This window comes from Sinohyriopsis cumingii, chromosome 15 (genome assembly GCF_028554795.1).
Source record: "Sinohyriopsis cumingii isolate HCF-2022 chromosome 15, ASM2855479v2, whole genome shotgun sequence".
NCBI lineage: Eukaryota > Metazoa > Mollusca > Bivalvia > Unionida > Unionidae > Sinohyriopsis > Sinohyriopsis cumingii.
This window is the reverse complement of record NC_142975.1, coordinates 47,069,456-47,095,593: the sequence shown is the minus strand read 5'-3', so window position 1 is coordinate 47,095,593 and position 26,138 is coordinate 47,069,456. Positions and strand designations below refer to the sequence as shown.

The following is a 26,138-nucleotide window of genomic DNA, read 5'->3' as shown; positions in this document are numbered from 1 at the left end:
AGATGACCAGTAAGCATGTTTGTAGCATAAATAGAGGATCAGTAAGGATGTTTGTATGCATACCTAGATGACCAGTAAGGATGTTTGTATGCATACCTAGATGACCAGGAAGGATATTTGTATGCATACATAGATGACCAGTAAGGATTTTTGTTTGTATACCAGTAAGCATGTTTGTATACATACCTAGGTGACCAGTAAGCATGTTTGTATGCATACCTAGATGACCAGTAAGCATGCTTTTATGCATACCTAGATGACCAGGAAGGATATTTGTATGCATAGGTAGATGACCATTAAGGATGTTTGTATGCATACCTAGATGGCCAGTAAGGATGTTTGTATGCACACCTAGATGACCAGTAAGCATGTCTGTAGCATACGTAGATGACCAGTAAGGATGTTTGTATGCATGCCTAGATGGCCGGTAAGCATGTTTGTATACATGCCTAGATGACAAGAAAGCATGTTTGTATGCATACCTAGATGACAAGAAAGCATGTTTGTATGCATACCTAGATGACAAATAAGGATGTTTTTATGCATACCTAGATGACTAGTTAGCATGTTTGTATGCATCCTTAGATGACCAGTAAGCATGTTTGTATGCATACCTAGATGACCAGTAAGCATCTTTGTATGCATACCTAGATGACCAGTAAGGATGTTTGTATGCATACTTAGATGACCAGTAAGCGTGTTTGTAGGCATACCTAGATCACCAGTAAGAATGTTTTTATGCATACCTAGATGACCAGTAAGGATGTTTGTAGCATACCTAGATCACCAGTAAGGATGTTTTTATGCATTCTTAGATGACCAGTAAGGATGTTTGTATGCATACCTAGATGCTGATCCACCATCAGATATGGTAGCTGTTACTAAAAATAAACAAAACTTGAAACAGCTTTTTTTTCAGAAACTGCTGAACAGAATTTAACCAGATTTGACAGAAAGCTTCCTTACACAAAACCTTTTAAGTGTATACAAACAATTCTGATCCACCTTGAAAGATGGTCACCGTTAGTAAAAATTAAAATCCCTTTTACACTTCTCAAAAATCACTCAGAAGAATTTAACCAAATTTGACATAAAGCATCCATGTTTGAAGATAGTTTTTAAAAATGATGCCAATCTGCACTCAGATATGACTGCTGTTACTAAGATAGAGAAACCACAATTTTTTCTCGAAAATTGGTGAAAAGTGTTTGACCAGATTTGACCTAAATCATTCATATTTTTGCTAATATTTCTGATATACCACCAGATATGTCTGCTATTACTAAAAATAGAAACAAACTTTAAAAACTTTTCTCCATAAACTGCTGAATAGCATTTGATCTAGATTTTTATATTTATTATATGAACATGTAACAAATCTTAATCAAATATAAAAGATGTATTTCTAAATATTTTTCAGTGTAAATTCTATATGTTCAAAAAACATCTATATCACAGGAAAAGAAAGATTATCACAAGTTAAAAAAATATATACCATGCTTATTTTGCCACTTTCATAGACTCAAAGTATGAGCGTTACATCAGATATTCATTGAGAATACAGGGACCTAGTGCATTGAGAATACAGGGACCTAGTGCATTTAGAGGCTTTTTCCATTTTAGGTGTAAGAATTATTTATATGAAATCTATATTTCACCATTTACATTTTAAAAATTGAACATTAATTTATTATTAAAAAATGTATTTGTAATTTGCTTCAGGTTTTGCTTTTATGGTTTCAAATTGAATGTTTTAATTGGTTGATTTACACTAAAAGGTTATTTTCATGTGTTTTATGACATAGATATTGTTTGTGGCCTTTTAATGTATTGCATCAAAAAAGATATACAATTATGTATTCTGTTTTTGCATAATTTTAGATTTGACCATTGAGTGTTTTGAAAAAAGCAGACGGAATCAAGCATTGCTGCCATTATCATCCCTAAAATCTTTCACAGTATTGTACTGTGGCAGTCGTCCAAATGTAATAATTTCTCGCCAGACTAGGAGTGTCTCACCGGTGAAAGATATCACTGCAGAAAAAACAAAAATGGCTGCAACAGGGGCTAATGTACGACGAGGCTCACCAACTCGACCCCCACATCATAGATCCTTAACACAAAGCACATCACTTTACACTTCACCAAATGCACAAAGCATAAAGAAAGACAAGACAGAAACTGTACCAGAAGCTCAGGAGAATCATCCAACAAAATACAGTTTCCAAAGAGAGCCAACTCTATCTACACACTCAGCAAATGCATATTCGGTTCCAACCATAACAGCAGCAACATTCACTCAGACAGACAATAGTGTTAAAGACACTGATGAAAACAAAAATTCAAATAATGCCGGGGATGAACTAGGGATCACTACTGCAACTCCTTTGACTTCAATCACCACTTTACCAAGACCAGCAGACACCAGTCAGGCATCACAGAGAAAAACCATGGATCTAAATTTGGTTCATGACAATTCTCCAGCATCTAGGATTTCTCTTACAGATTCATTGCTAGAAGAAGTTAAACTCAAAATGACTCATGCTCGTGGCACACCTTCTGCAAAAAGAGATAGAGACAATCTAGAACGGGGAAATTAGTGCCAGAAAAACCTGCTTTACACTGAAACTGTCACTTAGAGTAGTCTTTAACCGAAATTACTGGCGATAGAATATTCCAAGTGTCAACTGAAGACAAAGACATGTGGAACAATCATTATGGCTATTGCTTGAAATCATCAAAGAAAAGTAGAGGAGAAATAAACCAGTACAGAAAATCAAGAAATTTATAGTTGCATACAATTTGTTTCTGTAGCTTGTTTGCCATTCAGGATGTAAACAGCAAAAATATAACAGAAAGTGGTGGCCAAACAAAGCATTTGTATTCCCATTGTCATATATGATACATCTTTGAGAATAATTTTACTGAGAAAACATCGCCAGTCTGTTAGAAGAGAAGAAAAAAAAACATAGTCTGAACAAATGGTCAGGTGGCCTTATCAAACATTTGCAAAGCATCAGTGGTTAAAAAAATTGGAAGTCAAAGTGAAACCATTTTTGTTTACTCCATTAAGCATTAGGTGATATGTAACTTGAACTATCTGACTTGGTAAAAGTTCCATGTAATACCCTCAGTTGTCAGGCTGATATCTGACTTGGTAAAAGTTCATGTAACACACTCAGTTGTCAGTCTGATATCTGACTTGGTAAAAGTTCCATGTAATAGTACCCTCAGTTGTCAGGCTGATATCTGACTTGGTAAAAGTTCCATGTAACACACTCAGTTGTCAGTCTGATATCTGACTTGGTAAAAGTTCCATGTAATACTCTCAGTTGTCAGGCTGATATCTGACTTAGTAAAGATTCCCTTAACACTTTCAGTTGTCAGGCTGATATCTGACTTGGTAAGGGTTCCCTCTAAAACCCTCATCTGTCAGGTTGATATCTGAGTGGTAAAGGTTTCCTGTAATACCCTCAGTTTTCAGGCTGACATCTGAGTGGTAAAGGTTTCCTGTTATACCCTCAGTTGTCAGGCTGATATCTGAGTGGAAAAGGTTTCCTGTAATACCATCAGTTGTCAGGCTGACATCTGACTGAGTAAAGATTCCCTGTAACACCCTCAGTTGTCAGGCTGACATCTGACCAGGTAGGGGTTCCCTCTAAGACCCTCGGTTGTCAGGCTGACATCAGACCAGGTAAGGGTTCCCTCTAAGACCCTCAGTTGTCACCATATCTGACTTGCTACAGGTTAAGACAAACCTTTTTTTAGAAAAGAAATTGACAATAATAATTTACAAACTGTACAAAAAGGAATTTTACAGAGGAAAAAATTTTATGAAACACCTAATCTTATATAGCAATCAGGTACATTCATTAGGCCTATGTCTAGTAGCTTCAGTAATCTTTATAAGAAATATGTGTTTATGTTGGCACCTACATACACTGTTGCCTGCTTATGTACATGTATGTATGGGAGAAACATTGGGTCAGGCAACAAACTTAATAATAAGCATGATTAAACTTTCCTGTGGAAAGAAATGACTGATTCATACTTCTTCATGTCAGCAGTTCAGTTTAATTATCCATTTTTCATGTTTAGAGATGAATGTAGCTATGCAAACAGAATTCCTCTAAAAACTGCCCTGACACTATAAATTTCTGGTCATTAAACTATAAAGTTTAAAAATTGTTTAATTTAAATTAAAATGGCCACAAAATACAATTTTGGATTGGTTGAACTTTAAGTTCATTATTTTGTGATTTCAAGCCAGAATGTCAATGATCCCTCACCACCTAATGTAAGCTGAATACTTGCCATTGCCTATCTTACTGCACTAATATTGGTATGCTTATCAGATGATTTCTCACCTTGAAACACTGTATATACCTCCATATAAGTTGGGTCCAACTGCAGACAACATAGGCCCTGATCTGCCAATGCATGATGTTTGTTCTACTGAGTAATCATAACAAGCTGAATAGACCAAGATCTGACAGTTTATTATGCAATGGCAAGTCTGGGTTTATGCAGTTTGCAGTTGGACCTGTCTTGTAAGCAAGTACAGATGGTGTCCTTTTTTCCAAAATTTTGGAGAGGAATGTCAAGGCAATCTCTGCTTATGATTGATCTGGGCATGATCTTAACTCGATTTTACATTATTTTGGGAAAATAAATCTATAGCACTTAAACATCTTTGAAGTTATTTAATAATATATTTGGATAATAAAAATATTAGTTGACTTTTGTAGATTTAAATATCTGATCACAGTCATTGCCAAAAAATATAATGTTATTTGTGACATGCTTTGCAAATTTATGATAATGTCGATTTGCCTGAAAAATTCACGCATTCTACAACATTAAGAAATTGTATTTACTGTAATGGCAGAATAAACGGGTAAAGAAAGTTGCTATGAAGAAAGTATAAAGTTTTAATTTGGAATATACATGGAGGTCAGCAATGTTTGTTTTAGTACCAATCTGCCCGCCAAAAGAAATTCGCTCTTCAGTGTTGATTATAGAGAGAAGATATAATTTTATCAGTCGGTAGTGGATTGAATTTGCACTTGGACTCTCCAGTGGTATATGAATACATCAGTGACATTTTAGTTCAAGAAAGATTTGCTTCTCTGTATTAGGACACAATAGAAATTTAAGAAAAGGTATTAAAAAAAAAATGAATTGTCTTTGTATCACACTGAACCTGCAATGGTTGCCAGGGTGATGTTCTTGATTTGGTTATATGTGCATGGTGTTTATTGATTGTAATCGGTTGTTGTTCGTGTCCTTTGATGCATGATCTCAGTAATCAAATGGCAGTATGCCAGTTTTGAATACTCCAACAACCACTTGAAATGTTTTAAACCAAGTTTTAACTTGGGCCTGTAGTGTTTGACTAAGCACAGGACACTAGAAGAATTAGCATGCCCAAAGTTTGGTTTCCATGTTATTTTTTGGATGCATTTATGGAGTTTCCTTAAGCTGTTACTTGGAGTATTATTAATAAGACAGTTTGTAATGGCATTATATCCTGCTAATAATTATTGTATAATTCTTTATTCCAATCTGTGATGTATTTATGTTTACATTGTGATGAGTTCTTACAATGGCTGCAACATTTTCAATTATTTTAAAACATGTTTACATGTACAGCAGGCTTGTGCAACCTTTGGCCTGCTTAATATACATCATCGGGTGTGGCTTTAAAAGTCACATGACCAGCCTGGAGGAAGATGCACATGCATGATGTACATGTTATGCAACATTCAAACAATGCTGTTTAACAAATCAATTATAATCTAAACCTTTCTCATGATTGATATGTTTAGGCTTACAGCTGACAGCTTTTTATATGTAAGACACTGACAATGTCCATGTTGTACCATTGCTTAACTTGTGATTGTTTCTTTGGCTGTATGTATTTTTATACTTTTTTATGACAGGATTCAGTTCCTAGGACACATTTTTTGCTGAATATATCTAAAAAATGTTAGGTCAAACAGCCTTAGGGTCATTGTGATATGGTTTTGTACTGCTGTATACATTTACATGCTGAAGAAAAAAATTTAACCAGATATACTGCCTAAATATGCACATGTACTGCATGAATGTTTACACGGTTACTGATTTTGCCAAACACGTACAAATAGTAATGTAAACTAAGCTGTTTACACATAAAAATGTTGTAGCCTTATAGTCTCCACAAGATGTATCAGTATGGATAGGACTAGAATTTTTTTCTGTTTTGGAGAATACTAACAGATCACTTGTCATACATTTCACTGTCAATAAAGCAGGCATTTTGCATTAACATTTCACAGCGAAAATTTTCAGGGTGCATTACAATTTCTAATTTGCAAAATAATCCTAATATTTTTTTCACAAGTTTTTATCTTGAGTTGTTATTTCTACATTTCTCAATTTTTCTTCCATTTTTTTCTAATTTCTGTTTGATTGTTTAGAAGGATATGATTTCAGAACACAAAGTATGGGGACAGTTACACAAGTCCATCTTAATAAACTTTTGGTTATAATTTCCCCCCATATTTTATTCAGGGTTATTAGTAGAATAAGTCTATTTTGACCCATGGCTTTTTTGTTGTACTTAATCAGCAACTGATCTCTGCATTGCTTTTTATTTTGTTCATTGGTCAAATGTGGAAAAAGATGGGAAATACAGCTGGTATGGTCTCAGTCCGGCAATAAGTACTTTGAAGATGTTTGCTGGAAAGTGAACATAAATTTGTACACAACATACCAAGCATTATCTGCATAAGTCGATGGGAACAGACAGAGCCCTTTGCTATGTCACTGCCAGTCAGTACAAAAGTTTCTTTATTTACTAGCTTGTGTACAGGGGTCTTGAAAATATTGCTATGTTAAAAAAAAATATCGTGAATTCAACAAGAAAACCATATTCACTAGTCATTGATCATTAATCTGCTTGATTCTGCATTGAGCAGTGGCATAAGTGGCCAGCTGAAACTACCTACATGTGGATGAAAGGGTTATAAACTTGAGCGAGCAAAATCATTGGACAAGGAACTCATCATGTGACCTGTTAGGTGTCCAGTATGGTGACTTCTGTGATGTATGCATGCCTCAGTTCTAAAGAATTCCTTGTGTATGAACAGTATAAACTGAAGAGACTTGCATGCAGCGTGTGTCGGTGTCTCGGAGTAAATATGATTATTTCCAATGATCTTCCCAAGTAAGTGTAACAAGTCATCTGATTGGGTCAGATTCTCTAAGCTGAATCCAACTGGATGATAGTGGAGCATTTAATACTGTTTTGCATAATTAATATATGCCATAAGTCTATGTGAAACAAAGTGGATAGACAGTCTTCATCTAGTGCAGATGAAGAAAACAGGTCTCGGCTCATTAGTGGTCTTAGTGAGGAAAAAATGTGTAATATTAATTTTCCATGTTATGTTACAGAGGAATTTGTAGATGAAAATGAATGAGAATTCCCTATTACCTATGTATAATTTACACTGAAATTTGCAGATGAAAATGCCTCTCAGAGCTACTTGCACACTATACATGGTTAAACAGGGAATTGAGTCAGTGCCTCTCAAAGCTAGTTGCATGTCATACACGGTTCATTAGGGAATTCAGTCAATGCCTCTCAGAACTAGCAGCAAAGCATCATTTCCATAAACATTTCATGACATCTGCTGTTTTATTTTAACCTTCAGATTTTGGATCTATTATAGAACTTAAATGCGGGGGTAATTGCCCATCTAGCTGAAAAAGGGGATAATTTTTTAAAATATTTTTTACATTCAGTTGATTATTTTTGGCTGGGTTTAAAAAAAAATTAGATATAAGTTCAAACACCTGCAAATGTACATACAGTAATAGACCCTGATAATGTATGTAATAATGATTTAAAAGAAAGCAGTGACAGATACCTAATATTGCCCCAATGGTCTATAGAATTACAAAATCTGTGGAATGACCCCATGTATTCTAAAAGAGTATTTTAAAAAAGGTATGGGCATTAATTTATAGATTGTCGATAGTCAAATTAATTTTGGCATTATTTTCATTACATCTTCTCTTGCCTACAGTTTTACCTAGATACATAGCAACATAATTGTCATGTGCATTTGCCGGCTGCAGCTTAAAACACTTTCAAAGGAAAGAAATTTTGTAAAATGAAGCAAAACAATTCATAATAATTTTATTCATGTAAGTGCATAATTGCTTTTAGACTATATCATCCTGCTGATCCAATAACAAACATTTTTGTGCTGAATATACCATATACCACATATGTGTGTGTGTATATGTGTGTGTGTGTGTATGTATATGTATATATATATATATATATATATATATATATATATATATATATATATATATATATATATATATATATTTGCTTATAAGTCATTAATATACCATATATATTGCATCAGTTCAACTACCAACTGCACAGATCCATCACATAACGTACTGACAGATCTGGGTCTGTTCAGTTTGTTCAGAGTAATCAATAGAACAAACCTAAAAAGTCTTGATCTGCCAGTGCATTATACGATTGAAAATCAGGGTCTATGTTGTTTGCAGTTGGACTCGACATTTAAGTGAGTACATGTATATGCAGTATTAAAAGGAAAAGTCCATGAATGTTTTCAGTTATTTGAGATATTAAATTCTTCAATGAGGAAAACATAAATGTTCAGAAATATTTTACCCCAGACTCGTAAAATTCTAGTGCATATCTACTGTGGATATGGCACTACCATATTGCAGAGGTATAATGTATGAATGATATGAAAAAATTGGAGGATCTCCAAATGGTTTTTTGCATCATAAGGCCTGTTGTGTTCCCTTCAGCGTTGTCATTACTACAGTTAAGAATGTTGTTCAGGTGAAATATATTTTGCCCAGAAAATGTAAACACATTAAACCTCAAGTTACGTTTGTGTTAATTGAACTTTACCTTTTTATTTGTTGGTGGGGTCTTGAGTGTATTATGATACAAGTTAAAGTAAAAGACATTGGAGAACTATAACTTGAAAGGAGACAGATAATGTTTATCTGGGCTGAAAATTAAAAGCATTGGCTCCATGATCATGTATTACACTGCATAGCAGTGCTGTCCAACCTGTAGCCCCTGGGCTGATTTTAAATGGTTCGCCAGAGCTCGAGCAGCTATATAGTCATTGCTTTTCAGTTTTCTGCTGCAGGCCTCAGCTTCAAGAAAAACATTTTTCAGTGGCCCATGGTGTCAAAAAGGTTGGACAGCACTGGCATAGCACATGTAGCTGTTGTGAACACAAACTGACATTAGGACATCATGGGCAGTTTCTAAAAGTCGCTAACAATGAGAGTGATAATATGATGCATCCAAGCAATTAATTTTGTAGAAACACAAAATGTTTTCTATTCTGGTGTGGAGATATATAAAACAGTTCTCCTACATAGCATGTGTAATAAATAAAATGTAACACGGACTTTCACTTTAAATAATTTGAGTAAGTGTATATACTCTAAAATATTGTGATTTAAAGTACCTTATTACATAACTAGTGTTTGAATCTTTAATAGAAGGGATGCAGAAAAAAAAAAAGAGTTGTATAAATGCAGATAGTTGTCTAAGCTGTATGCATTTTTTTCAAATGTGTGTATGTATTTTGTGATGGATGAATGCTGATAAATTGCTGAATGTAGTCTGCATGTTAACCAACAACACTTAGTCAAGACTGCATAGCCTGAGTGTTCTTGTGTCCAACCATGGGTTACCAGTATTTAGAACTTGGAAAGATCTGGTCAGATTTACTGCCATCTTACAGTTATGTTAAGAGAGAGTGGATATGTATTAGATGACAAGAGGGTTTTTACAAATTGTAGTCTTTAATTAGATACAATGCTGTTGTCCAAACAAAATGGATTAATATTGTACATAAAGTACCAGGTCAGAGTCTGCATTTGAGATCAAGTAAAATGAATAATGTCAATTCTAATCTTATGAAGTACATGCTCTGTCACTCCTCTGATATAACATGGATATGGTCATGGATTTCATTAGACTGTCAAGCAACTCTTTAAAACATGGCTTCTGATATAACATGGGTATAGACATGGATTTCACTAGACTATCAAGCAACTCAGTATAACATGGCCTCTGATATAACACAGATTTGGTTATGAATTTTACTAGACTATCAAGCAACTCAGTATAACATGGCCTCTGATATAACACAGATTTGGTTATGAATTTTACTAGACTATCAAGCAACTCAGTATAACATGGCCTCTGATATAACACAGATTTGGTTATGAATTTTACTAGACTGTCAAGAAACTCAGTATAACATGGCCTCTGATATAACATGGATATGGTCATGGATTTCATTAGACTGTCAAGCAACTCTTTAAAACATGGCTTCTGATATAACATGGGTATGGACATGGATTTCACTAGACTATCAAGCAACTCAGTATAACATGGCCTCTGATATAACACAGATTTGGTTATGAATTTTACTAGACTATCAAGCAACTCAGTATAACATGGCCTCTGATATAACACAGATTTGGTTATGAATTTTACTAGACTATCAAGCAACTCAGTATAACATGGCCTCTGATATAACACAGATTTGGTTATGAATTTTACTAGACTGTCAAGAAACTCAGTATAACAAGGCCTCTTATATAACATGGATATGGTCATGGATTTCACTAGACTGTCAAGCAACTCGGTATAACATGGCCTCTGATATAACTATATACTGGCTGAAATTAACACTGAACCACAGTATAGTGAGAATAATACAAAATATATGGCAGGGATAGGCAGGAAGTAAATGAAATGCTAGTCAAATATATTGTAATAAGTTTACTACCTGTCAATTTATATAGCAGTCCAGATTTGGATAGCCCCATGCTGATCCTGAATAAACATTGGTGTGTATGAACATGAATTATGATGTTGAAGCTATAGGTTTATAAAACTGAACTAAAAGAATTTTTTGTCAGCTTGTTTATTATGTTTTGAGTAGTGTCAGGGAGTAATGGCAGAATGCCTGGAGGCAAGATATGACCATGTTGTGTAAGAATTCATGTTATAATGAAGCATCTAATACCAGGGTGTGCTATGATGACAAATCTGGGTCTAAGGTGATTGCTGTTAGGATACGTGTTACACACCAGCATCAACAAGAATGTTTAAAGAGCAGGGATTGCATTTTTTGTCAGGAATTCAAAAATAACTAGGACTGGACTGAATACTTTTCTATATACAGCACTCAGCATTGAAATGTTGTAATTGATTTTTATTTTTTTAAAATTTACTTAGCCATACAGAAATAACATACAAGTACAATACCTCCTCATTAGGGTATACCGCAGTCAAGGGAGACCACTTACAATGAAAAACAAGATCCATATAATTTTACTAACAGTTAATGAAATGGAATGTCTGACCCTACTCGCCTTATAACAGGAACAATGTTATAAAGAAGTGTCTAACAGGAACCATGTTAAAAGAAGGGTCTAACAGGAACCATGTTATAATAAAGGGTCTTAAAATGGGAACCATGTTATAATGAAGGGCCTTATAAAAGAAACCATGTTATAGTAAGGGGCCTTATAATGGGAACCATGTTAGAGTCAACAGGACCCGTGTTTTGATGAAGGGTCTTAAAACTGGACTTATAACAGGAACCATAAACTGAGGGGCCTTGTAGTGAGGGAGTGGTGTATTTGATTGGATGTTGGATACATACTTTTAGTAATGGTTTTCATTGGTGCTTTGCTGTCATATTTAATATACAAATTGTCAAAGGTATTTTTGACATCTTTTGCACTAGTTATTCTATATTAAATGACTTCATAACTAACACATGTAAATATTGTTACTAATTAAAAAATATATTTAACTTCAAGTATATGTTAATTTACTAATCTGCAAAGACAAAACCTTGATAAAGTGCTTGAAGAGAGATAATGATGACAGTTGTATAAACACTAAAACCTCCCAGTTAAGACCTCTGATTAGACTGAGGAAAGTGGTCTTAATTGGGATGTGGTCTCATTTCAGAGAAAAATTCTTACTCTCTTACATAGTAAACAAGACTTACCAAATCTGGTATCTATTGGGGAGTGGTCTTTATTCAAAGGTGGTTACAATTGGAGGTTTTACTGTGAATGTGTACATATATATATCTTAATTATGCTAATCCAATGAAAACTACATAACTAGATTTGTTATTGAATAGCATTTATATGTCAAATTATCTAGGTCAGATAAAGCCACTTTCTATAATGTCTGAACAAAAGATACAGAACTTGTCTCTTTTTGGGATGCATATCAGACTTGTTCATAATGTTTTATTACATATACCATTGAGGGAGAAAAAAATGTAGCTGAAATTAACTTTATCCTGCATTACCAGATTTACACACATAAGCTCAAGACTTGTTGGAGTTTACTGTAAACTTCTAAATTTCTTGGCACAGTGATTCTTCACAATAACATTGTCCCTGGGAGTCAGAAGCAGTGGTGATTTAGTGGTTAACAAATTGGACTTGTGGGCAAAAGGGTGCAGGTTCTATTCTCACCATTGAACAAGCCTAGGTTGGCTACCTTGGTGTTCCTTTGGGCAAAGCACTTTATTCTCCTTGCAGGAACTGGATATAGGCATCACTGTTCCCTAAACCACACAAATTTAAATAAAAACAAGAGAGCCTTAAAGGTGTACTGTGTAATATGTAAGGTTGCCATACACTGGAGTGCATTATTCAAAGTATTACTACAACATAATGTAATAGAATCCTTGTCTATAACCACCTTATAAAAGAAACCATGTTGTAATGAGATATTTTAATAAAAGGAACCCTGTTGTAACGAGATACTTTAATAAAAGGAACCATGTTGTAATGAGATACTGTAACAAAGGGAACCATGTTGTAACGAGATACTTTAATAAAAGGAACCATGTTGTAATGAGATACTGTAACAAAGGGAACCATGTTGTAATGAGATACTTTAATAAAAAGGAACCATGTTGTAATGAGATACTGTAACATAGGGAACCATGTTGTAATAAGATTCTCTGCAGAGTGCAAGTATTAGACATTTCAGTTCATTCTGCTGTATCTGTGATCATTACTTGTGATAATGAACAAGCTTTCCATGTGATATATATAAATTATATATGTATATACTATCAACATTCTTAAGAGTGCAAGTATTAAACATTTCAATTCATTCTGTGATCATTAGATGTTTGTGATAATGAACAAGTGAATGAATATGTATGTATGTGTATATATATATATATATATATATATATATATATATATATATATATATATATATACATACATACATACATGCATACTCATAAGACAAGACTAAATGGAAACTGCACAGATGCAGATGTCATTACATAATGTGACTGCAGATCTGGGTCTGTGCAGTTTGTGAAGACTATTCACTATAATAAACAACAGACCCTGATCTACAGCAGCAATATGCTACAGCATAGCAGGATCATTGTTGTTAGCAGTTTGACTCAACTTATAAGCGAGTACATGTGTATATATTGTACTGGTATTGCATCTAGGGTTTAAGAAGAAAAGGTTTGTTGCAGTAGTGGGGAATCAAAGCAAGCTGATTCCCCAACATCCTGATATTAGTTGTTCATAATATGTTGATGAGCAGAGGAAAAATGATAGCATGTTTTCCATCCCTATGGTGTACACCAAACTACAATCAGTGTTATCCCAGATGTAGCATCTCATATGATGTACTATGATAGATCATGATTTGTTTTTATTGACATATGAATCACTTTTATGTGGTAGAAGCTTGGATTTGTATTCCAACAACATGGGTTTGATACCCATGCAAGCAACCTCAGTGTGTCCTTTGGAAAGGCATCTGTCTCCCATTTCCTTTTAGCCTGAGACTTTAAGGAAAAAACTTAGACCTAATCTTCCAAGCATTATGGCATGGAAGCTTAGGGTTTAATGTATTGTTATTGGATGCATTTTACACACATGTAAAATTGGTAATTCTTTTTTATGTTTAACTATGTGTATATCAGTTCTGAAAATACAAGTACTAACAAATTATTACTAAGTGGCCTGTCATTTGATTTTTCACACACACACACACCTGTAATTTGCACTGACTGCTTAGATAAATGGTATTGTTTTAAAAGTTGTTTGTTTCTTAATTTCATTTACACTGGCATTTAATGAACATTGCTTAATTGCCAATTGTTTGTTGTGGAGGAAATTCTAAATTAGAACTATAGTTAATTTCATTTTTTCAAGTTTTCTAAGTTGTTTTAGAACTTGTTTCTGATTGCTATATTTGTATTATTGACCAGTATATTTAATAAAGAATTAATTACAAGGAGGACTTTGACTTTTTCATGGCATAGATATGCAGAGGATGTTGTGAATGTTTATTTCCTGTTAAATTTATCAAATAAGCTAGGTTTCTTTCTTCTTTCATTAAGTTGATTATCTTTTTTTTTTATGTTTTATCAATTTTAACTCGTATAACAATGAAATTAGAGGCTTGTGTCAGATAACTAAAACGACTGCATCACTGAATAACATTACTGTTTCATGTTACTAGATGTTACAGCGTAAGTTATTTATAACACTTGATAAGGTTGCTAGTAAACTTGCGTTTTATGTGTAATAAATTGTCTACTAGATTGATACATAAAATTACTGACCACAGGTCATGAAAGTAAGGGCTGTTCCAGTAAAACATATACCCCCCGGGGGGAAGGCACTTTCAAATTCAACCAACCCACAACAGAAGCAATTTAAAAAAATTATGATCCACCGTCAGATGTGTTTTAATCGAGAATCACTGCCCCCTACAGAAGTATATTTTTTAACATAATTTCTGGCTATGGGTTAGTGGGCGGTAGAAGCGATTTTAATATTGGGTTGGGGACAGAAGTGATTTAAATGACAGCTGGCTGGAGGTAATCTACTGAATTCATATACATCATATAATCTACTGCATATTTTTATTTATATTCATTCATTATAATCAGTCTTTTGTCCTTTTGTTTGTTTTTCTGTCAGCAAAGTATGTCTCTGATACTGTGAAATCACAGATTTTCATGGTGGCTTATTATTTGTAGATGTCATTGATCAGTCCCTTAATACCTACTAATTTAACATCCATGAATACAGATTTTATAATAGATATTTCTGTTCTAATACAGAAATCATGAATTTGTATCCTTACTAAACTCTGTGTTTCCTAAAGTGATCAATATGTCTTGCTATTTTTCTTTGTTCACAGGCATGCTGCTTTTGATTAGAATAATAGTTAAATCTTGTATTGCTTTAAATGTGTGGTCACATTCTATGATTCATTGTTATTATTTTTTCCAATAAATGTTTTGGTAAACTTTTATGATTTGTCAGAGAAAAAAAAAACAATGACGCCCGTGGAAGTGATGTTGCATTATTTGTCTACTTTTACACTATATCATTTCTTGTAAGATCATCTTTTTCAGTTACCAATGTCTTATTTTTACGCCTTGTTGCAAGACTAATATAAAGTTATAACAAAATATATCAAGTCAAACATTTTTATATCATAGATTTAAAAAAATGGATGAAAGTCAAGGAATCATTTTTCCCCAGAGCACTCATAAAATCAATGTCATTGCAGTTAACTGCATTGTCAACAGCATCATCATCACTGATGGCCTATCAGTAACATTATGCACTTTCAATCCAGTTGTCACAGGTTCTATCTCCCACTTCTAGTCTTTCATAGGAGACTTACACCTATGGCCTGAGGGGCTTTCATGGCAGAGTAGTATAAGATGCTTGTCTTGTGATACAGATCTGAGGGGCTTCCATGGCAGTGGTACAAGATGCTTGTCATGTGATTACTTGGCTCCAATGTGCTAATGAGAATGTTGCCTGGTTACTTGTGGAAGGTCAGTGGTTCTACATAAGTGGTGTTTGGTGTCTCAAAAGGACTTGGATTTTCTTCAGCAGTAAAACTGGCTGCCATATAATGATTTTCTTCATCTGAAAATGGTGTAAGGCCATACTGATCTACTTGAACCCCGAGAGCTCATGTCTAAATGACTTCAGCTGTTGGAGATAAACATCAAATCAACAGAGGCTCCATGTGCCCAAGTGTACTAAGGTGCCTGCGTTTACATCACTTAAAAATCTCACAGAATGAGTTGGTGTCACAGATCAACCAATTTACGTTGGTGGTCTTTCGGGGTCCTTCCTCCACCTAATATATTGTAAAAAAAATCACCAAAAAACCCAAAATCAAACCACACTGAATCAACCAACTAATCAACTGTAGCAACAGCAGCAAAGGTAATAGTCAATCATTTTTGCCACAGCTGTACAAGTTTACAAATTCTGACTCAAGTAATTTTTGTAAACTATAGAATATCGTCAATTATGTCTTTCTGACAGTTACCTGAAAGTCATCATCAGTTGGTGCAAATGGATTTTTCATGGTGAGCATATGAGATGGAAAAGTCTTGAGCAATCCTGCATCACACACTGCCGAAAAGTTTACATTTTAGCTCACTTAAATTTTCTCTTAACAATGTTCATTGTTCCAACTAGAATTGTTATAACTTATTCAAGCTATATTCACCAATATCTGATGATATGCATCTGTAATAAATATTTGTAACAAAGTATGAGAATGCATCAGTGTTTTTCAATTATGCATTTGAATTGAGCAACAACTACAATAAACAAACCAAGAAATAAAATTATTCACATCTCTCAGGCAGAAGTAGGGTAATCATAATCTGCCAAAAGACCATACTGATTCAGTGGACATATCACCAGAATGGACAGAAACAGACCAGAAGGTTAAAATCAATTTGATACAGCTTTTAAGTAACTAAATTCATATTGGTTTAGTTAACTGTACACCCTTTATTGTCTTCCTTTTGATGAAATTTCTTACTGAAGCTAAGAAAATAATGCTGCACACATAAAAAAGGAGGCACACTTCTACTCATTATTGTTTTTATTATACTTCTCCATTCCAGCCTGTTCTAATGATCTTCTCCCCCCACATACTGTTGGTCTTGTTTATGATATGTATCTAAATTTTTCACTTACTTTTCTTACTACTATACAGATGTTCTGTGAATATGCATATCAGTGTGAAACACAATGGGGAGACTAAATTCAAGATTGAAAAACCTCTACATTTCTGGATATATTCTGCTTTGATTCCATATTTCTGCACAAAACTGAAGAGTTCAGGACTCTGCACTAATTCAGTTCCCACTGTAAATTTGTGCAAACACCACGATATTAAAATTTAGTAACTTAAAATTTTGAGTGCTCATGATCAAATTTATATCAGTATAGACACATCTATGATGACAGCTTTTGTGAAGAAAAATATCCATAACAGCCGCACCATTTTCTGGATCTATACAAATTTGAAATGTGTGCTTTCAATACTGCACCAAAGAATCAGCTGCTGATTTCAGTAATGAGTCATCCAAAGTCGGGTCTGTAAAGGGATGGAAATTATGTTAATAAAACAATGTCCCTCACTTTTTTCAGTTACAAGTAGGACAAGCTCTCAAAAGATCGTTTTTACTAAAATCTTACTTTCATTATCAACCAATCAGGGACAGTCAAACACATATATACTCTATTTTATCTTCACTGATTTATAGTATGGTTCTCGTTCTTTCACATCTGTAGTAATGGGAGTCCTTGAACAACTCAATGGTTGTAAGCCTTTTTCGACCATGCTGAATGGACACACTGTAAGATAATGTTCAAGTAACAGAAATACCATGGGATAACCAGAGAACAATAAAATTGAATAGTCAAGTTATCTCCTCTGCAGGGATGCTGCCAGGATTTCAGGATGTACTCTAAGTTTTGTGTGTGTGTGATCTCCAATGAGGAAGTGGTGGTGGTGGGAATAGCCATTGTTAAATATCTCCTTAACACTTAAATATCCGTCACTCTTTCTTACTGTTCCACTCTGTTACAGCTCTACTGAAATCAAAATTCTCTAAGAGATGTCATCTCTAGTTGTATAGTGATTATTACTGTGAGGTCATTGGGCATGGTCACGTGGTTGTGGTGGGGTCATGGCTGGGATGGCATGAAGACTATAGGCTTACTCCATATTTGACAGCTAATTATGATGTTGTCAAAAGAATTAAAAAATTTCTAGCAATTCTGTTGGACTCGGATACTTGATTCTTAGTCAATGAACAGGTTCTAATATTGATGTGTTTATTTTGGAGCTATTTTCCTCCATCACATTCAATATTTGTATATACCAAAGGTGAAATTGGTACAGTTGCATCCTAAACTACTATCGTGGCTACTTCAAATGTTATTTAATGTGAGACTTTAATGCAAAAACTTGTAGCTTCAGTGATTTTTGGGTTAAAAAAATTAATTTCTTCTCAAACAACTCAATTTGGTGCAGATTACATTGTTTTTTAATGATACGGTGAGAAGTCTTGATGTGTAAAAATTGCACAAGAAATGAACATCAGATCAGAAAATTACTACCACTGGGAAAATACTGATAGGACTATACAGAAATAATGATATAATTATTTAAGTAGAATAGGTGGTGACAATACGAGCGCTAGCTCTACAACTTTGTACAAAATACATCTTGTACAACTATTCTGTTGTTTCTAACAGCACTGTAATATGGCAATAACTTCTGTCCACTTTTTACTTTAATCCCTTGCTAATTAATAGTTTTAGATTTTACAACACTAAGCATATTTTACCTTTTGACAATAACACATCATTATAAATATTTAGATTGCAAGAAAATAGAAGTTACAATTTTATTAAAAGCACCGGTACCAGTAAGACTAAAGGATTTGGTAAAAAAAAAGAAAAGAATCAGGATAAACAGATTAGTAGTGTAGTAAAAAAATCCATATATCAGAATGACATCAAGTATTTTTTCATCAATTTCATCATCAGTTAATGATACTGCTTAAAAATGTATTATAATAGATAATATACTTTTTTAGTTATCCATTTTGCAATACAAATACCAAATGATGGCTTGGAACCAAGTGCCAAAAGGTCTGCAGAAAATACCACCATGATCTATATATATGGAAGAAGCGAACATAAACAGGTCAAATTTTATCCATCTTGCTTTGGGTTTACACAGATCAGTCAGTCTCTTACGTTTAATGTCATTTAATTTTTGCACATAGAGAGCATGTACATCATTTGGTCATACATATGCATATCATACAAAAGTTTGTCTTTTTATTCTTTTGTTGCTCAGTGGTTCTGCCAACTTGAGATCTACACACACTTAATTATGTTGTATGGGGATTCTCTGATATTCCTTATGAGCATTAATCTGTTAATTGTTTCTGAATTTAATATGATCCTCCTCCTCGATGTACAAAATATTATTCTGTGCTGTGAACTCCTTTCATTGCCTGCTGTCTGAAACGCATATGCATAACTAGCTTGAACAAGTTACTGTTCTTTATTGTTGTGTAATTTTCAACATCTCACATGTATGGCCCCATGGGTATTCTCTCTTGGATATCTCTGTCCCAGAAAGAAAAGTTTTGAATCAGAGGTCTCGTTAGGATTTTAAAACTAAGAGTCCATGGCTCCCATTTTGGTAAAAATATGAGTCCCATCAGGAAAAGTTGCAGTCCCCTCTCAGAAAACTATGCCAATTATAGTAACTACTGGTTGCCATAGAGTTTAATTTCTTCATTCTTTATAACACTGATATATTTATAACACTGACGTAGCTCTTGCTTGTCCATCAGAGTGAGTCTGAATTTTTCCGATCCAAGGAAGGTCTTATTCAAAGTACTAAGCTAGGCATCACACACTTTCATACACTTGGCTAATGTCCCTTTCAAATTATCAGTTCTAGCAACTGTAGCCCTCTCATGAATCTCACAATCTTCGTCAGTTTGCCGTTGAACCCCAAAATACTCATTCAAGTCTATGTCTCAACATGTCATGATTCCGAGGTCACGTTCACTGCTTATTCCGTTACACTAGGAAATGAACACAAGAATGAAAGCTAAAGTTGTTTATTTGATGTACTGTTATAAATGACCACATGTACATCTCTGGGTATATCTGCCTCTAAATTCAAGCACTGTAAATATCAGTAGATTTTCCCACCCAGCTGCCAGTCAAAGCCTTTGATCTCGCCGCTTAGCTATTGCAGCATGTTCTTTTGATGTACTCTTATAATGGTGACGACGGGGGGGGGGGGGGGGGGCTTTCAACCACTAAATTCTGTCATTGTAAATATCATCACAGTTAACTGATCAACACATTTTCCCACTGTGCAGGTGACCGAAGCAGGACTGGCAAGTATTTGAATTTTACCGCCCGCCTGAATAAAAAAAATTGGCGTCCAGATACGCGTGATTTTAAGCGTTTCCGAGACCTCTGTCAGTTTTCACTAACATGAACCCTGCCAAAGATTCACTTCCTTGAATCAGTGTTTTGCTGCCTCTTATGCCAGATTTTTGACTTCCATAATGCTGTATTGGGGTTTTAAGTCCAACATTCCCATAGTATGCTTGTTTAGACATGGGTATATTTAATAAATATAACCGGTATATTGTCCATCCAACACATACATCGGACTCGCACTCAACATCAATTTTGGGCTCAATATCACACACTGGTATTTCCAGTAACATTTTTCCAATGTCCAACAGTCCGATATACATGAAATTCATTGTCATCATAGCTATCACCAGCCAGTATTTGCCGACTGAAAAACGTCGTCTGAAGACATACCGTGTTGTGATTCAACCATTTTGGTTTCCTGTGTGGCCCTTATTGGAAACACGCATTTGTAAAACTTCCACGATGAAAGTAAGGCTAAATCTCCAAAAAATGCCTGTTCCAGGGCCAATGAACGAATCAAATTTCGTTTAACAGCCATTCATGTCGAACCGAAGTATCAAGATATCTGGATGTCGCATCAGTCGTTGTGAGACAGCTGCGGAAGCGTGAATTACGTCGCGAAATGCACTTTTTAAGTTAAAGTTAAAAGTTTAATAAAAATTGCATACTGCGCAAAGAACATTTTTTATATCCGCGGCGTTGACGTAATTTACCGAACGCGTATCACTGCTTTAAATGTACGCGAATTCGTACAAAGTACGTGCACTCGCGTGTACTGGCATCATTTTCTGACCCAATGTTTTATTCACGTTAGACCGCCAGGAGGAGGGGTAGATGCGATTTTAAATATATATTCGGTTTTTTTTTTTTTTCTTTCTGACAAACCCACCAGCGATTTCTCATTTTGTTAGCACAACCCACAACAGAAGTGATTTTCCTAACCAACCTTCCACTGTCAGAATTAAAATAGTTCGAAACAACCTCCTACAGAAGTTTTTTTGAAGTGCCGTCCCCGGGGGGGGGGGGGGGGGATATATGTTTTACTGGAACAGCCCTAATGTATATAGTATAATGGTAAGTAGACAAATTGGTCCCTTTCATCAAAGCCACCCAATCAGCTTAGAATGCAGGCATGATTTTCAATCTCATTCAGTTAGTTTAACTATTTTATTTAGTTTTGTGCCTGATAGGAAACATGCATGATATGGTTATCATCACTAACTAACCTGCTTTGTGTTGTTGTACAGTATTATGATACAGTCTTATTAGTTTTTAAAATAGTCACTTATTGATAAGTTACAGGATTAGGAAACAAGCTTAGCTGTCTTGTGTTAATCTGATTCAAAATAAGAACTTGCATGAGGATTACATCAGAAAAATCAAGTTTTAAGCAAATTATTGTAAATTATCTGGTTTTACAAATGTTAAAACCACTATATTTTTATATAGGAGTATAGCTTTGCAAAAATGAAATCCATCATGTTGGAATTATAGTTGAAAAATAAAGGTTACATGTATACACAATAGATCCTTGGTAAAGACTGAAAACTTGTCAAATATAATTTGAATTTTGTATGATGCAGTAGTTTGCCTAAAATCGTTTGGCCTAATTGTTGTAGTAAAGGAAATCATTTATTATGTTTTTTTATAGTCTTCCATGAGAGCACTGAAGATTATATTTGTTTTAAAATTCTTCTTAGAATTTCTGTATTATCCAATTTTTCATGGTTATTGGGCACTGTAACTGAATATTTCTTGTATATGTATTCTATATGGGCATTGAAAGAAACAATATCCAACAGGTGCTACAGTTGCTTTAGGATCGGATACAATATTTCTGTTGAATAGACAAGTTTAGAATGTGATACTTTGGTGGGTTTTTTTGCCATTTGGGATATCTGATCAGCTGTCATTTAATAGACTTTTTAACTGATGCACAGAAATTATTTGTCTAAAGTTAATTGGGAAGCAGATTCCAGCAACTGATGGCAGAAATTTAAAAGAATTCTTGATGGTTTAGTTCTGACTTAAGCATTAGGTATGGACTGTGTTATGGAGATTATATATTTTGCAAGACTTGTTTCTTGAAGGATGTTTGGATGCATCTAGCTGTGTTTTATGGGGACACTACACAGTTGTGTCTATATGGTGCCAACGAAAGGAAAAGTTTAAAATATGTAAAGTTAGTTGTACACAAATTTAGGAAGATAAACCCTTTCAAATGTAACGGGTAATCACAAAACACAAGAAGAATAAATATAAAACGTAAATATGGTAAATCTGTATAAAATGTAAATAAAATAAAGGATAGAGAAGACATGGAAAATTCATAAAAACTTATGTCAAAATTCATTTTATAAGCCACAAAAATCCAAGATCTTCTAGGGTGGTTCTTACAGTTTCTTCATGTGGTTCATGTCAAAATACATCGGTCTCAAATGGTAGAAATCAATGTGACTGCTGAGAATGTGCTCCACTGTCAGTGGATGCTGTAATGGGATGCACTCCAGTCGAGGTCCACCCTTTAGAATATATGGTACATGAGTATGTGAAATATGTAATGGTTACCTTTAAATATTCAGAGTATATATATATTATGTTGTGTAACCCCCACTCCTTATGGTTTTATGTTATTGTTATCTAGCAGATGACGGACCATGTTGTTATTGTCTAGATGAAGTAACGATCTTATCTGCGCAGAGATATAAAATAAAACAATATACATCAACAAAATGAAATTGAACATGACATGGGATTGATCCACTTTCTCCCAGAAATAGAGTTAAAAAATTTAATTGAAATTAGCATTCTGTTATACAGATAAAACAAATTTCATCAAATAATCGAGTGACTGATTGAATTAAAATTGCTGGCATGTCAGTATCACCTGGTTGCTCCTGGTCTTTTCCAACTCACTGCTGGTGATAGGTAGGCATTCCATATTCTATCTCTCTCTCTCTCTCTCTCTCTCTCTCTCTCTCTCTCTCTCTCTCCCAAACCAAAATGCATGCTTAGGACAAGCTAGCTGAGGTTGTGCAAGTTAGTAAGGGTGCTTGTACATGCTGGCAAAAGGAATTTTTCCAAGTCTGCAAGCATGCAAAATCTAAAATATTTTTGATGTAAGCTCATGCATGCTTGCAATAATCAGTCTTGAAAGTTTACAGTTCTGCATGAAATCAGTACTTCCTGAAATGTTGCAGAATATATGTTGTGACTAGATCATGCTCAGTATAAGAAACTACACTGTCAAACTAAAAGATGTTACCGGTAATCTAGTTTTTATTTATAGCATCTGATAATGTGATTGAGTTAAATAATATACATTTTCAGTGATGCAAAATGCTAAGAACTTGAATTACTTGTACTTAGCTGATACATAAATAAAATGATTCCAACATTTTTCTATGTTTAAATTAGCTATGAAAATTATTAATATATTCCAGGGATTTCCCAGGTTCTTCCTCCATTATAAATACTGGCCGCCATGCATAGCCTATTGTGTGCTAAAAAATGGTGTTAAACCCCACAACAGCAACAACTTTGTTTGGCACAGCATGAATGCTTTGAAAACATCTTATTACCAATTTCATGTCTCACTTAAACTTGGAAGACAATTACGATGATATTCAAAACAGAAGAAATAAAGCAATTTCCTTGTGCTAAGAAAATCTCAGCTAGAACAAATCTGGGCATGGGAATGAGGATGAATACCGACAAAATCTATCATACTGTACTTCCTGCAGATGCAAAAGAATAATCTTGCCACAGGTACTTGTATTTGTTAGTGAAGAAGGAAAACAACTGAGAACACCCAGTCTTATTCTATAATTTTGTTAACAATTTTACACAAAGTGATAAACTTTAGTGGTTTGAAATCTGATCCCTTGCTGTGGTAATTTTATTTAATCCGTCAGCAACATCATTCACTGGTTAAATATCTCTGCATTAAAAGAGAAATTCCAAATTTGTTTCACATGTACAATTTAAGGGCCAATTAAATTTTGTTCAAGAACCATTCTTGTCATACTTGAAGAACCCATATGTGTAAACAGTTGCCTACCCAAAAAAGATGCCACAACAAGAACAGTTAAATAAAACTTGTATACTCCACCAGGCACATTTTCATTTGCGGAATTTTCAACTAATTTGCCGGAGTTCTTGTGCATCACTGTTCTCCAAGTGTGTAAATTCGTAAAAATTTTGCATGATTCATGAAATCACACACCCTGACTGCATCTCTGTTTAAGAACTTTATATATATATCAATGACTTTTGCATGAAGTTTCTCAGTTGGTTTGCTAATACTTCCTGTTTGTCACACATGTAATAAGCTACACTAATTCCTGATTGGTAGTTAGTAAAACTGGACCAGACCAATACAAAACCACCAAGAATATTTGAATGTAACATATTTCACCATGTGACACACCGGTAGTGTAGCTTTCAAATGACCAAAGTAGACAAGATAGAATTAAACGCAGAAACTTCTCATAAAAGTGGTTATTAAATGATGAGTAAAGTACTTCATTATGCATGTGGAACATGTTTGGAAAGTATCCTTTACGCTGAACATGTCAATGGGTTAAGATAATTAACATGGAGGGGAGGGGGCAGATTATGAACCATGTCACTTTTTCATTTTCACCTTGTTTCATATTAATAAAAATGAGTGCCTAGGACTGCAAATGCTGTTTCAGATGAATTCTGTATTTAAAGAATAACAAGGCAAAGTATGAATATTAATTATTCATGACTGCTGAAGACCAAAGTAACGGCAAGTCTCATTTTATATCGATTCTCCTTTTTTATTGATATGTGTTTCGTTACAGCAAAAGTAGTGATGCATCAATATATAAATGAATTGTTTCACCCATAGATTTAATGGACTTCACTCCTTGTCCCTACTACATTACTTTTATAATTAGAAATTCATTGATATAGATTTCCAGACATAGGAAGATTTTAATTAGAGTCCATTTGATTACGGTCCGACAGATATGTCATTGTAAGGTCAGATACTAGAAGATGGCTGAGTTGAGACAAGCCAGAGGAAATTTTCAGAAAATCTTGGGACATTTGACACATGTCATAAAATGGTATTTTTCATCTTTGGTTGTCCATTTTGTCCAATGATGACTCTAGTTATGCAGCCAATGGTGACTATACATGTGGCTCCTGAGTCCAAAGCTGGATGCACACGTTATAGGATGGGCATGGGTATTATTATTATTATTATTATTTTCCATAATAGTTATTAATAAGGGCAGACTAGAGATGATTATTCTGACTTCAATGGGAGTGTTAACATCTTTCGGTGGTTAGTGAAAGTAACCCTGATTGGCTTCGCTAAACAAGGAAGTGCATTTCCCAGATGAAATTCAAAATTTTAAGAAATTCTCTTAATAGTCAGTCTGAGTTTTTCTGCCAAAGGGGAAACCGGCTCTGAGATCAGTACAAAGTACTTTTCTCGTTAAATAAATCATCCAAAGGACAGGAGTTCTGGAAATTTGAGAGATCCAGATCCAAAGAAGAGGCAGGGAATTCTATGATGATAAGTGAGTGAGGGCTTTTGAAGGCACAAAGGTATTGTCCCATTTTGTATGCACTATGTTTCTTGATGTAAGTCAATAATTATTTGTTGCATTTATTCGTTTTAAATTCATACTTTAATTTGTCCTCGAGTTAAAAAAGTGTCTGGAATGTTATGTGTAAGATCAATGGGCAATTCTTTC

General features: G+C 34.4%; 1 protein-coding gene across 2 annotated transcripts in view; it reads left to right on the top strand.

The window, feature by feature from the left end:
- The window catches only part of LOC149781742 (protein polyglycylase TTLL10-like), a 55,978-nt gene extending 41,595 nt beyond the window's left edge, over positions 1–14,383 (top strand). For both annotated transcript variants that reach the window (XM_089935853.1, XM_089935854.1), the window contains one exon: positions 1,882–14,383. In XM_089935853.1, the coding sequence (XP_089791979.1) occupies positions 1,882–2,600 (719 nt within the window). In that variant the 3' untranslated portion in view covers positions 2,601–14,383. The remainder of the gene's footprint in view (positions 1–1,881) is intronic.
- The last annotated feature ends 11,755 nt before the right edge of the window (positions 14,384–26,138 follow it).